The sequence below is a fragment of the Jaculus jaculus genome, chromosome 12 (genome assembly GCF_020740685.1).
Source record: "Jaculus jaculus isolate mJacJac1 chromosome 12, mJacJac1.mat.Y.cur, whole genome shotgun sequence".
Classification (NCBI taxonomy): domain Eukaryota; kingdom Metazoa; phylum Chordata; class Mammalia; order Rodentia; family Dipodidae; genus Jaculus; species Jaculus jaculus.
Window position 1 is genome coordinate 30,579,367 of NC_059113.1, and position 14,601 is coordinate 30,593,967.

Sequence of the window (14,601 nt, forward strand, 5' to 3'; positions counted from 1 at the left end):
CCCCTATGTGTTCTGTAGTGAAGCCCAGTCTACAAGTATTGAGAGCCCGTTTCTCTGAGATCACGCCGCGTGCTATCAGGACAGCTTGTGAAAACCTGACTGAGCCTGACCAGAGAGTAAGCGACGCAGTAGATGTGAGGCAAGAGCTGGATCTGAGGATTGGTGAGAAGCAAGATGGGCCCACCTATAGCCCAAGTGGCACCTTGGTGTTGGGTTCTGAAACCAAACACATCCTCATCATCCATCACTGCCTCATTCCTTCCTTCTTTCTCCTTCACTTTCCAGGAGCAGCCTTTACTAGATTCCAGACTCTGAGGCTCCAAAAGATTTTTCCCGAAGTGTTAGCAGAGCAGCTCATCAGCTATGGCAGTTGTCAGTTCCCCACGCTGGGGTTTGTGGTGGAGAGGTTCAAAGCCATTCAGGCTTTTGTGCCAGAAATCTTCCACAGAATTAAAGGTAGGGCTGAAAGATTGTTTATGGTATGGGGCTTCAAGCTCCTGATAAGAATGGGATTATGGAGCTAATATTAACTGTGCAATTGTTTTTCAGTCTTGCTGTCCTTACCCTGCCCTATTAGAACATGCAGAATCCACTTAAAGTTTCCTTACTTACCCAGGATTTATCACTAGTTCATAATCTTTTGATTGTTCCCTTTTTTTTTCCTGTGTGTCATATGGTGGTTTCTTTGAGACAGCCTCTCTGTTTGTCTCTTCCCAATATAGTAACTCATGTCCACAAAGATGGTACCGTAGAATTCAACTGGAAAAGATACCGTCTCTTTAACCACACAGCTTGTCTTGTCCTCTATCAGCTGTGTGTGGAGGTAAGGAGTTCTCGTTTTTTAAATTTAAAAAAAAAGCATTATTTATCTGTATTCATATATTAGAGACAGAGAGAGTGAGAGAGAATGGACACGCCAGGGCCTCTAGCCACTGCAAATGAACTCCAGACGCATGTGTCACCTTGTGCATCTGGCTTACATGGATCCTGGGGAATTAAACCTGGGTCCTTTGGCTTTGCAGGGTAACCCCTTAACCACTGAACCATCCCTCAGCTCTTTTTTTTTTTTTTTTTTTTTTGAGGTAGGGTCTCACTCTAGCTCAGGCTGACCTGGAATTCAGTATGTAGTCTCAGGGTGACCTTGAACTCATAGTGATCCTACTACCTCTGCTCCCGAGTGCTGGCACTAAAGGTGAACACCCCCATGCCCAGCTTAGGTGAGGAATTCTTTGATAACTCAGTGATCTAGGAAGCATTCTACGCCTTCCGCCCCCCACTGTAGAGGTGACATGCCCATTAGCTGGCTTAGTTTGTATCTTAGAGCATTATTTTTTGGGGACCAGCAAGACTAGAATCCCATGAAAAAGCACTAAAAATTCTTCAAAGCAGCTGGGCATGGCAGCACATACCTATACTCCCAACCTTCAGAATGCTGAGGTAGGACACCCTAAGTTTGGGCTGGAGGGATGGCTTAGTGGTTAAGGTGTTTGCCTGCAAAGCCAAAGGACCAAGGTTCGATTCCCCAGGACCCACATAAGCCAAATGCACAAGGGGATGCATGCTTTTGGAGTTCGTTTGCAGTGGCTGAAGGCCCTGGCATGCCCATTCTCTCTCTCTCAGATAAATAAATAAAATAAAATATTTTTTTTTTAAAAAAAGAGCACCCTAAGTTTGAGGCTAACCTCGTTTGCCATAGTTCAGGAAGTCTGGTCTACATAGTCAACACCCACCAAATAAAAAAAAAAGAAGTCCAAGGAAAGCTGGGCAAGGAGATGCATACCTGTAATCCCAGTACTTAGGAGGGGAAGGTAGGAATATCAAGAGTTCAAGGCCAGCCTAGATACATAGTGATTTTGAGGCCACCCTGTTCTACACAAGACCATGTCTCAAACCAAAATAATAATAATAATAATAACAACAACAACAACAACTAAAGAAATAAAATAAACGTGTAAAGGAAATGTCTATAGAACTTTTCAACAATGTCCGAAATTTTAAGTGGGATTTTAAATTAATTATTAATTAATTTAAGTGTAATTTTAAGTGGGAAGGGAATGATGTAGTGTCAGCTACAAATGACATTACATGGAACACTCCTGGGCTGCAGCTTTGGCCTTCATTGGCCATAGGTGATCTGGATCTGGAATGATGAACAAGGGCTGTGGTAGGCTGGAGACAATACACTATATGCTAATGTGGGCTTTGCTTTCTTGGCTTTCTAGGATCCCCTGGCAACTGTAGTAGAGGTCAGATCTAAACCAAAAAGCAAGTGGAGGCCTCAAGCTTTGGACACTGTGGTATGTTCCAGATAGGCTCTTTCAAGGCACTGAAAAGCAATTACTTCCTATACGGGGGACTACAGTTCTACTGGTTTTACTACATGCACTATGGGCCAGTGGAAGGAAGAATATCACCCTTCTCAAGGCTGTACTACAAAACACTTGGGGAAGACCTGAGTCTTCTTGACCTGTTAATGCTTTCGTTTTAAAGTTAACAAAAGCACTGCAACAGCATCTTCAGCTACATGATGAGATTGAGGCCAGCCTGGACTACATGAAACCTTATTTCAAAGCAAAACAACCAGTGACTCGGATCAGCCTGGCAGGCCCAGAAATCTTCCTTGTTAGCATGAAGGCTGCAGCTGAAGTGACAGGACCAGACCTGCCCTAAGATGAATCAGATAGTTGTATCATGCTCTGATTTACATGTTGCATCCTAACTGTCCTTTGACTTTCTTTGCAGGAGCTGGAGAAGCTGGCTTCTCGCAAGTTGAAGATAAATGCAAAAGAAACAATGAGGATTGCTGAAAAGCTCTACACTCAAGGGTAAACCTAAGAACCACGACAACCAGTTTTAGGAATTAAATCCAGAGCATTGTACATGCTAGGCAAGCACTCTATCACTGAGCTATATCCCTAGCCAAAATCCTACCCTTCACTCCTCAGCAGCCTCCCCTGGGATCCTGCAAGTGGCAGACAACAAGTAGACCTATAGGAGTTGCCTGTGAGAATATCCTCACCTCAAGGGTCATGAGCACACCACTACGTCCTTTTACTGTGCTGTCCAACATGCCACTGGTACAAACTTGAAATTTGCATAGTCTGAATTGAGATGCATCATTGTAAGTGTAAAATATACAGTAGATTTTATTTTATTTACTTATTTTGAAAGGAGAATATTGGCACACCAGGGCCTCCATCCATTACAAACGGACTCCAGATACATGTACCACCTTGTGCAGCTGGGTTACATGGATACTGGGGAATTGAACCTGGGTCCTTGGGTTTTGCACAAGTGCCTTAACTGCTAAACCATTTCTCCAGTCCTTTTGTGTGTGTGTGTGGGGGGGGGGGGTTCAAGGTAGGGTCTTGCTCCAGTCCAGGCTGACCTGGAATTCACTTGGTAGTCTCAGGGTGGCCTTGAACTCATGGTGATCCTCCTACCTCGTAGCCTCAGTCCTTTTTTTTTTTGAGGTAGGGTCTTGCTTGCTCTAGCCCAGGCTGACCTGTAACTCATTCTGGAGTCTCACAGCAATCCTCCTACCTCAGCCTCCTGAGTACTGGGATTAAAGGCATGAGCCACCACACCCAGCAGCACAGTAGATTTTGAAGAGGTATGTGAAAATAAGATATAAAGCATCTAATTTTTTCCTTTGTTCTTTCTTCCTTTTTTATTTTATTTTAGTTTTGGCTTTTCAAGGTAGGGTCTCACTCTAGCTCAGGCTGACCTGGAATTCACTATGCAGTCTCAGAATGGCCTTAAACTTGTGGTGATTCTCCTACCTCTGCCTCCCAAGTACTGGGATTAAAGGCATGAGCCACCATGTCTGGCTATTTATTTCTTTTTTTCCATGCTAAGGATTAAATCCCTCACATGCTAGATACACACTTACTGAGCCTTGGCCTCAGTTTTTTTTTAATTATTTTTATTTATTCACTTGAGAGTGAGGGAGGCCGGAGAATGGATATGCCAGGGCATCCAGCCATCACAAGCTCCAGATGCATGCACCACCTTACACATCTGGCTTACATAGGTCCTGGAGAATTGAACCTAGGTGCTTTGGCATTGGAGGCAAGCGCCTTAACTTCTAAGCCATCTCTCCAGCCCCTTTGCTTCAGTTTTTAAGTGGCCAGTACATAGTTTGTATTAACAGTTCTATTGGGCAGCATTATTCTTTGTATGCTTTAAGAACCGTTTATAGGGGCATGTACTTTTAGAACTGCCAGGTCCAGCAAGGCGTGAAATTTTTCTAGTACAATCTATAGCTTCTGCAGCACCCAGGAATTTGATGTAGTAGGATGGCTGAGAGTTTGAGGCCAGCCCTGGCTACAGAGTGAGTTCCAGGTCAGCCTGGGCTATTGTACAATTGTGCCATTAAAAAGAAAAATCCAGAGCCAGGTGTGGTGGCACACTCCTTTAATCCCAGCACTCGGGAGGCAGAGGTAGGAGGATTGCCATGAGTTCGAGGTCACCCTGAGACTACATAGTTAATTCCAGGTCAGCCTGGGCTCGAGCAAGACCCTACCTAAAAAACAAAAAAGAACAACAAAATCAGGAGATACCAGCGATGCCAGTGATACACCCAAGGCCACAAGGCAGCTGTAGCATCTTGGGCCATTATTCTACTCTGCTGCCCCTTTTCTGTCTCCTCCTTGGAAGGTGCTAAAGAAAGTCTGCTGCTTTCCACCCCTGAAGAGGCTCATCTCAGGCCTTTTCTCAGCTGAGGTTACGGAGGTGTTAACGCGGGTATATTGGCAGTGTCAGATGGATGAATGCAACTATTAGCTGTGGCTTCCAGTTATTTCAGACCAATGAGAAAACCTAGTAATTTCTTTCTTGTGATTTTCTTTTAGGTATATCAGCTATCCCCGAACAGAAACAAACATTTTCCCCAAAGACTTAAACTTGGCGACATTAGTGGAGCAGCAGACCCAGGATCCACAGTGGGGAGCCTTTGCTCAAACCATTCTTGAGCGAGGTGGTCCCACCCCACGCAATGGGAACAAATCTGACCAAGCTCACCCTCCCATCCACCCTACCAAATACACCAACAACTTACAGGTGGGTGTCTCTATGTGCAAGCCCTGCTGGAACCAAGAGGCAGGTGCTAAGGGTCAAGAGAACAGTTGGAATTTGCTCAGTGGGCTCTAATATTTGGAAATAAGTGATCCAGAAATGTCTCGTTTCAAGAAAGGCAGTGTTAGATTTCTAGTTTGGATCATAGTCCTGTGTGTGGTTCCCCTGGTGGCTCCACTTGTGGTCATCTCCACTGCTTTGTCATAGTCCCTTAACATGCTCATCTTCCGTGAGCCACATGGCCTTCCAGACTCCACGCGAACCATCCTCAGGAATGAATTAGTTCCCATAGCCTTCCCCACCACCCTGCCCTCTGAGCAATGTTCACACTTAGTCACACCGGACAGTCGCTGTACAGCATCTATGGCGGCTTCTCTGACACCTGCCCTAAGTACACTGAAGTCTTTTTTTGTCTGTTTGTTTTCATTGAGGTAGGGTCTGGCTGTAGTCCAGGCTGATCTGGAGTTCACTATGTAGTCTCAGGGTGGCCTCGAACTCACAGTATTCCTCCTACCTCTGCCTCCTTAGTGCTGGGATTAAAGGTGTGAGCCTCTATGCCCAGTTCAGAACACAATATTCGTGTGTGGGCAGGGATGGGAGTAGGTTTGCTCAGTGGATAAAACACTTGCTCAAGCCTGACTACTGAAATTTGAACCTAAGACTCATGTAAAAAGCCAGAAGCCTTCTGTAATCCCAGCAGAGAGGTGGGAGACAGAGACAAGAGAATTTCCAGGAAATGAGCGCAGCAGTTCAAACAGTGAATATGGGGATGGAGGGATGGTTTAGCAGTTAAGGCAGTTGCCTGCAAAGTCAAAGGACCCAAGTTTGATTCCCCAGAACCCATGTTAGCCAGATGCACAAGGGGTCACACGTGTCTGGAGTTTGTTTGAAGTGGCTAGAGGCCCTGGTGTACCCATTCTGTCTCTCTCTCCTTCTTTCTCTGTCAAATAAATAAATATATAAAATAAAATAATTAAAAAAAAAAACTGAGTATGAGCTGGGTGTGATGGTGCAAGCCTTTAATCCCAGCACTTGAGAGGCAGAGGTAGGAGGATAGCTGTGGGTTTGAGGCCACCCTGAGACTACATAGCGAATTCCAGGCCAGCCTGGGCCAGAGAGAGAAAGAGAGAGAGAGAGAGAGAGAGACCCTACCTTGAAGAAAAAAAAAAAAAAAAGCAAGAATGAGAGACCTGCTTCAAATGAGATGCAAGATGAGGACTGACCCAAAAGTTGTCCTCTGGCCTCCACATCTTCACTGTTGCACACACAACTACATTCACATGCAAACACAACACACAAAATAATTACATTCTGATTTTTAAAAGTTTCACCTTTATTTTAACCTAGAAAATGTAAAAGATTTTAATATTGGGGGCTGGAGAGATGGCTCAGCTATTAAGACACTTGCCTGCAAAGTCTAGCAACCCAGGTTCAATTCCCCAGTACCCATGTAAAGCCAGATGCCCAATGTGGCACATGCATCTGGAGTTCATTTGCAGTAGCTGAGGGTCCTGGCATGCCTATTTTCTCTATCTCTGTGTCTCCTCTTTATCTCTCTCTGCTTGCAAAAAAAAAAAAAAAAAGATTATAATAGCCGGGTGTGGTGGCACATGCCTTTAATCCCAGCACTGGGAAAGCAGAGGTAGGAGGATCGCTGTGAGTTTGAAGTCACCCTGAGATTACACAGCAAATGCCAGGTCAGCCTGGGATAGAGTACTAGGGAATTAAACCCCGGTTCTTGGAGTTTGTAGGCAAGTGCCTTAACTACTAAGCCATCTCCCCAGCCCTTAATTGTTTTCTTTTTTGTTGTTGTTTGTTTGTTTTGGGTTTTTTTCATTTGGGATTTTTGTTTATATATATATACATATATATATATATATATATATATTTTTTTTTTTTTTTTCTTTTTTGAGGTAGGGTCTCACTCTGGTCCAGGCTGACCTGGAATTAACTCTGTAGTCTCAGGGTGGCCTTGAACTCATGGCGATCCTCCTACCTCTGCCTCCCAAGTGCTGGGATAAAAGGTGTGTGCCACCATGCCTGGCTGTTTATGTTTTTTTGAGGCAGGGTCTCACTCTAGCTCAAGCTGACCTGGAATTCACTGTGTATTCTCAGGATGACCTAGGACTCACAGTGATCCTCCTCCCTCTGCCTTCTGAGTGCTGGAATTAAAGGCATGCACCACCACCATGCCTGGCTCTGTTTTGTTTGTTTTTTTTTTTGAGGTAGGGTCTCTCTCTAGCCCAGGCTGACCTGGAATTCACTATGTAGTCTCAGGCTGGCCTCAAACTCACAGCGACCCTCCTACCTCTGCCTCCCAAGTGTTGGGATTAAAGGCATACCCAGCAATTAAAAAAAAATTTTTTTTAACTGCAAATAGCTTTGCAAAAGCTACTTAAAAGTCTGTCATAAGCATTTCCATATATCTTACATGCCACCATATTTTAAAGGATGATAGGTAACTTGTTAAATTGCATCTGTGTAATATATTTTGCAAATTTTTTTTCATAAAATTTGGGGTTTTTTCACCCTTTGTATATGTGATATCATTTATACACATTTTGACACATTTGTGTACACCTCCAATTATTTCCTTCGAATGAGTTCTCAGAAGGATAATTGTTGGATGTATGAATGAATGTCTCATGGGTTTTTGCTAGGTTGAGCCTCACTAAATCCTTGCTCACTTGTTTAATGGAAAATTTCCCCATTTCATAGGATATCACTGCTTAATTGCTATCAAGTGCAATGCTACTGTCTAATAATGCTCAGTGCCATTCACATTGTTGCAAGTACTAATAGCCATGTGGCCTGTTCTGTGTGTTAATGCTGACAGTGGCATGAATCAGGTTGCAATTCAGGGGCACAACTGTCCTTGAGACATGCTGTTTATTTTATCAGGGGAAGGGGTGTAGGTATATGTAATATGTATGTACACGTGTGTGCCATGACACATATGTGAAGGTCAGAACAACTTTAAGTTGTCCATCTTCTCCTTCCACCTTGAGACAGAATCTCTTGTTATGTCCCTGCATGTGCCAGACTAGCTGGCCCACAAGCTTACAGTTTTCCTGATTGGGCCTCTCATTGCTGTAAGTACATTGGGATCACAAATGAGTGGGCCACTTTGCATCCAGCTTTATGTGGGTGCTGGGAAGGATCATCCTTATGTCAGCAGGCATGTAAGCAAGCACCTTGAACTGCTGAGCCATCGTCTGACCCCCCAGTACATGTTGTTCTGAAGAGAGATTCACACCCTTCCTTTTCTTCAGGGAGATGAACGACGATTATACGAGTTCATCGTTCGTCATTTCCTGGCTTGCTGTTCCCAAGATGCTCAGGGACAAGAAACCACTGTGGAGATTGACATTGCTCAGGAACGCTTCATAGCCCATGGCCTCATGATTCTGGCCCGTAACTACCTAGATGTGTATCCTTATGATCACTGGAGTGACAAGGTGAAGAGGTGGACCCCAGGGAGAAGGGGACAGTTGTACTGCAGCCCTGTGCTGGCTGACAGAGCAAGACTGGATTGAGTGTGATGACAGACTGATCTAATCTCTACACCTACTTTTCCTGTAGCTCCTCCCTGTCTATGAGCAAGGCTCCCGCTTTCAGCCCAGCACTGTGGAGATGATAGATGGAGAGACCAGCCCACCCCAGCTGCTCACTGAAGCTGACCTCATCGCCCTCATGGAGAAGCATGGCATTGGTCAGTAGCTTGTGTGAGGTGCTATGACATTGTGGGCCAGGCTGACCTCCTCTCATTCCAGGTGCTATATTCCTATCCCATTTTATAGTTGAAATAAGGGGCTGAGGTGAAACTCAGTGGAGGAGCACTTGCCTAGCATACATAAGGCCCTCAAAAAAAAATAGTGTTAATAATAGGCCACGTTGTGTCCAAAAGACAGCATTCCACAGCACTCCTCCCCGTCCTCTGGTTCTGATGTTCTTTCTAGTGTTTCTGGACATTGGAGGCTTGATAGGTACATATGTCCCATTCAGGGTTAAGCACACAACACTCACTTATTCTCAGCACTTTGACCACTGAAAAAAAACCTTTTGGGTGATTGTGGGGTGGTTGAGGAAGAAGATACTTTTATAATCGCTGATAAGAGCAGCATTACTCTGCAGGTATAAACATAAACATTATAAGGCAGTTTAACAACCTGTCCATTAAGCATAATAATAGCAGTTGGTTCACCTCTAGGGCCTATGCGCTCCCTAGGTTTAGACCAGGTTTACAGTACAGGCATGAATTCCCTTCGTTGGAGTAGGCCTCAAATCCAGGGAGAAAATGGTTGCTTATTCCCGTAACAGTCATGCTATTATTGTACCGGAGGGCATTTTGTTTGGCTGGTCACTTGTGGAATGCACAGGGTCTAAACGGGGTAATACTGTGAATGACTTTTCTCTCCCAGCAGCCTGCATAGCACCTTCCAGCACTATGAAAGGTAGTTCCAGCTCAGTGTCAGCTGGAGTTTTCTAGGCTCTGCAACTGAAGTGTGTGTTGTCTTCAGCAACAGGGGCTTACCATCTAGTTTTGGTGGGCAGCCAAGTGAATGGGAACAGTCTATTGTTTTAGGGGCCTCTGTATCTTCCCTAACCAACGACTCATTTTGATGCACCTGGCACTGGGATTTTTTTTTCTTCCGAGGTAGGGTCTCACTCTAGCCAGGCTGACCTAGAATTCACTATGGAGTATCAGGGTGCCCTCAAAGGAGACCTTACCTCGAAAAAAAAAAATCCAACTAAACGGGCTGGGGAGATGGCTCAGTGGTTAAAGCTTCTTACTTTCAAAGTCTGCTGGCCTAGGTTCAAGTCCCCATCACCCACATAACATTAAACACAAAGTGGCATATACGTGGGTGTGGGAAATCAAAGCCAGCGTAAATCAGACCTCTCAGGCCCACATACTTGTATGGCAAATGCTCTTAACTGCTCAGCCATCTTCCCAACCCCTCCCAGTGATTTTTCATTTTATGTTAAGATAAAGTCTACCTCAGTTGCCTAAGCTGGCCTTGAACTTTTATAATCCACCTGCCTCAGCCTCTGGCATTTGTATCTCTGTTGTGCCCGTACATACATACGTGCTTGCCAGGTGTGCTAGTGCACGCCTTTAATCCCAGCACTCGGGAGGCAGAGTTGGAGGATCGCAGTGAGTTTGAGGCCACCCTGAGACTACAGAGTGAATTCCAGTTCAGCCTGGGCTAGAGTGAGATCCTACCTCAAAAAACAAACAAAAAGACAAAAAACATACATACATGCTTGCATGAACATGTAATTAATTAATTTATATTTTTCATTAAAATACTTATCTAAAGGCCATGCAATGGATCACAGCTAGCACTTAGGAGACTGACGTAGGAGGATTGCCATGAGTTTGACATCAGCCTGGGTTACATAGTAAGTTCCGGGATAGACTGTGATAGAGCTAGAGAGGTTGCTCAGCATTAAGGGTGCCTCCTGCATCAGCGTGAGGGTTCAGAAACCATTGCACATAAACAGATGGGTGTGGCCTCACATGCCTGTAACCCCAGTCCTGCCTAGGGAAGCAGAGACTAAAGAGAGAGCTGGGCATGGTGGCACATGCCTTTAATCCCAGCACTCGGAAGGCCAAGGTAGGAGGATTGCTGTGAGTTTTGAGACCAGACTGAGACCACATAGTGAATTCCAGGTCAGTCTGGGCTAGAGTGGGACCCTACTACAAACCAGACGAAACAAAACAAAAAGGAAAAAAAAATCCAGCTAACTCTATGATATGAAACAGATAGTAGATTTGTTTTGGTGGGTTTTTTAATTTATTTATTTATTTGTTTGTTTGTTAGAGACAGAGAGAGGGAGGGGGGAGAGAGAGAGAATGGACACTCCAGGGCCTCTAGCCACTGCAAATGAACTCCAGACATATGTGCCCCCTTGTGCATCTGGCTAACATGGGACCTAGAGAATCAAACCTGGGTCCTTAGGCTTCACAGGCATGTGCTTTAACCACTAAGCCCTCTCTCCAGCCTTTGGTGTGTTTTTTGTGTGTGTGTGTGGGGGGGGCATGTGCCACACTGCATGTGAAGTTAAGAGAACAACTTTGAGTGTTATTCTTGGCTCTGCTATGTTTTGAAGCAGGTTTTCTTTGTTGTTCACCACTGCATACACCAAGCTAACTGGCACACAAGTTTCCAGGCACTCCTCCTGTCTCCGTCTCCCTTCTGGCAGTGAGCACTCAGGGTTTGCAGGTGCTCATGGCTTTATGTGGGCTCTGGGGATCCAAATTCAGGTCCTCACACTTGTGCTCGAAGCCCTTTATTCACCGAGCCATCTCCCCAGTCCATGTTGGAAGTTTGCGAGTGTTTCCCTGTGTCGCCTAGGCTGGCTTGGGATTCATGATCCTCTTGCTTCTGCCTTCTGAATGCTGGCATATGGAGGTGCCACTCCCCAGCCCTCTCAGCTAGTTTCTGAGGCGTTACTATACTATTCAGTGGCTGCACCATTTTGCATTCCAGCTCCTCTACATCATCCAATGTTTACTGTTCCCCTTTTTGGTTACACCAGAGCTAGCTGGTGTGGGTGGTAGTATGTTATGATTTGCATCAACTTTTTTTTAAAGTGTTTTACTCATTAGAGAGAAAGAGGCAGAGAGGGAGAGAATGGCACAGCAGGGCCTTTGCCACTGTAAGCTACCTGGGCTCATTGACTACTTTTTGCATCTGGCTTTCCATGGGTACTGGGGAATTGAACCCAGGTCATCTGGTTTTGTAAGCAAGCACCTCTAACCTTTGAGCTATCTCCCCAGTCCCAGGTGCTGCTATCTGTAGCACCTCAAAATATAAAGAAATGAGCCAGGAATAGTAGCACATGCCTATAATCCCAGCATTAAGGATGATCAGCATTTCAAAACCATCTCTGGCTATGTAGCAAGCTCAAGGCCACCCTGAGCTATGAGATACCCTGTCTCTAATAATAATAATAATAATAATAATAATAATAATAATAACTGGGAAATGATTTCCAGGTACTGATGCCACTCACGCAGAACATATCGAGACCATCAAAGCCCGGATGTACGTAGGACTTACCTCAGACAAGCGATTCCTCCCTGGGCACTTGGGCATGGGACTTGTAGAAGGTAAAGGGGGATGGAGGTTGCATTGAACACTGGGGAAGCCACGCCATCCTAGACCCTGGAGAGTGTCATACAGAACCTGACAGCACTGCTCTTCCCCTACAGGTTATGATTCGATGGGCTATGAGATGTCCAAGCCTGACCTCCGTGCTGAGTTGGAAGCTGATCTGAAGCTAATCTGTGAGGGCAAGAAGGACAAGTTTGTGGTTTTAAGGCAGCAAGTGCAGAAATATAAGCAGGTTTTCATTGAAGCAGTAGCGAAAGCAAAAAAGTGAGTGCCAAACCCAGACCCTGCTGCCTTGTGCAGTAGCTCCCAGCCATGGTACAGCATTTCCCTGTGAGGAGGAGGAGCACCTGGGCATTTCAGCAGAAATGAAGCAATGTAGCTATGCTTTGTGTGGTTAGTCACACTGGCTCCATACCTTTGGACTGTCCCCTCCAGGTTTAATTAGTTTTTTTTATTTTTTTTTTAAATTTATTCATTTGAGAGCGACAGACAGAGAGAGAAAGACAGAGGGAGAGAGAGAGAATGGGCGCGCCAGGGCTTCCAGCCTCTGCAAACGAACTCCAGACGCGTGCGCCCCCTTGTGCATCTGGCTAACGTGGGACCTGGGGAACCGAGCCTCGAACCGGGGTCCTTAGGCTTCACAGGCAAGCGCTTAACCGCTAAGCCATCTCTCCAGCCCTAATTAGTTTTTTTTAATGTATTTTATTTATTTGAGAGAGAGAGAGAGAATGGGTACGCATGGCCTCCAGCCACTGCAAACAAACTCCAGATGCATGCGCCCCCTTCTGCATCTGGCTTACGTGGGACCTGGAGAGTCAAACCAGGATCCTTTGGTTTTGTAGGCAAACGCCTTAACTGCTAAGCCAACTCTCCAGCCCTAATTTATTACTTTCTGTAGAATTTTGCCAAGATGAAGACAGTAATTCATTTTAATATAAATTAGGCTGTGTAGTCTTTTAAATCAGTAAATCCAAGTGCTGGTATGGGATCCATTTGTTCTGTGAAGCATTTGGAGGTGGCCATTTAGTGAGAAGCATGTGTATATTATGCTAAAAGTAACATCTTGGAGCTGGAATTGGTGGCTCTTGCCTGCCATCTTAGTACTTGAATGGGTGACTGAGGCAGAGGGATTGCTGAGAGTTCCAAACCAGCCTGGGCTAGAGTGAGACACTACCTTGAAAAAGCCAGAAGAAGCCAGGTATGTTGGCACGTGTGTTTCATCTCAGGACTCAAGAGGCTGAGGTAGGAGAGTTGCTGCGAGTTAGTTCAAGGCTAACCTGGGTTACAGACTGAGTTACAGATCAGCTTTGGCTAGAATGAGATATTGCTTCAAAACAAACCAAAAGGAAAAAAAAAAAAAAGAAATAACATATTTTCTACCAATAATGCTGTAATTTATCAGATACATATACTTGGTCTTTATTTCCTCCTAAACTCCTTGGACTCTCCACAGTGATAAGTGTCTTTGTAATCACCTGACTAGTGGAGAGTACCTGATGAGCCTCAGGGAGGGTTAATTCCCAGGGAAGCAGCCCTACGGCTATAGGATTGGCATTTTCAGCTACTCTTAGGGGTTGAAGTGTCCGAATTGACTTGAGTTAGGGCACCCAGCTAGTGCCTAGGCAGTTGCTTGGTGTGTAGGGAAGATGCTAAATACGGCAGTTATATGGATGGTAGGAAATGGTGGTTGGGTTTTTTTTATTGTTGTTGTTCGTTTTGTGTGGGTGTTTTTTTTTGTTTTGTTTTGTTTTTTTGGTGTCTTATTTGTTTATCAAAGTAGGGTTTCATGCTAACCCATGCTGAACTAGAACTCACTCTGTAGCCACAGGCTGGCCTCGAACTCCCAGTTGTCTGCCTACCAGTCTCCCCAGTGCTGGGATTCGAAGTGCATGCCACCACATCCAGTTATAGTTGGGGGCCTCTAATCCGTCATGCTGTGGTGGGGAATGTGAGTGGATATTGCTCTTGATGCTAGCACCCTTCCAAGAGTCTGGAGCCAGGGTGAGTGGAGTAGGGAGTTCCATCTCCTCTGCCCCTCGTTTTCTGTTACCAGTGGCTTTCAGGCTTGTATGTGTTGTGGACATGTGAGAGTGCTAGAAATGCCTTTGCAGTGATGTCGGTTGGTATTATATCTTCAGATTGGATGAGGCCTTGTCTCAGTACTTTGGGGAAGGGGCAGAAGTGGCCCAGCAAGAAGAGATCTACCCAGCCATACCAGAGCCCATTCGGAAGTGTCCACAGTGCAACAAGGACATGGTCCTTAAAACCAAGAAGAGCGGTGGGTCAGTACCTGTCTTCTGCTCACCCTGTACATGCTGTGTTAGCTGGCCAGCTCATGTTCATGTCATTATAAGAGGCAGGCCTGAGAGGTTTTAGAGGTAGAAGGATAGCAGGGTGGTAA

At 45.2% G+C, this 14,601-nt stretch overlaps 1 protein-coding gene across 1 annotated transcript in view; it reads left to right on the forward strand.

Moving 5' to 3' along the window:
• The window catches only part of Top3a (DNA topoisomerase III alpha), a 37,587-nt gene that overhangs the window by 16,040 nt on the left and 6,946 nt on the right, over positions 1 to 14,601 (forward strand). Inside the window, exons 6-16 of the mRNA XM_004669034.2 lie at positions 19 to 162; positions 286 to 456; positions 723 to 823; positions 2,223 to 2,297; positions 2,743 to 2,825; positions 4,854 to 5,061; positions 8,349 to 8,534; positions 8,659 to 8,788; positions 12,083 to 12,196; positions 12,299 to 12,464; positions 14,339 to 14,482. Of these exons, the coding sequence (XP_004669091.2) occupies positions 19 to 162; positions 286 to 456; positions 723 to 823; positions 2,223 to 2,297; positions 2,743 to 2,825; positions 4,854 to 5,061; positions 8,349 to 8,534; positions 8,659 to 8,788; positions 12,083 to 12,196; positions 12,299 to 12,464; positions 14,339 to 14,482 (1,522 nt within the window). The remainder of the gene's footprint in view (positions 1 to 18; positions 163 to 285; positions 457 to 722; positions 824 to 2,222; positions 2,298 to 2,742; positions 2,826 to 4,853; positions 5,062 to 8,348; positions 8,535 to 8,658; positions 8,789 to 12,082; positions 12,197 to 12,298; positions 12,465 to 14,338; positions 14,483 to 14,601) is intronic.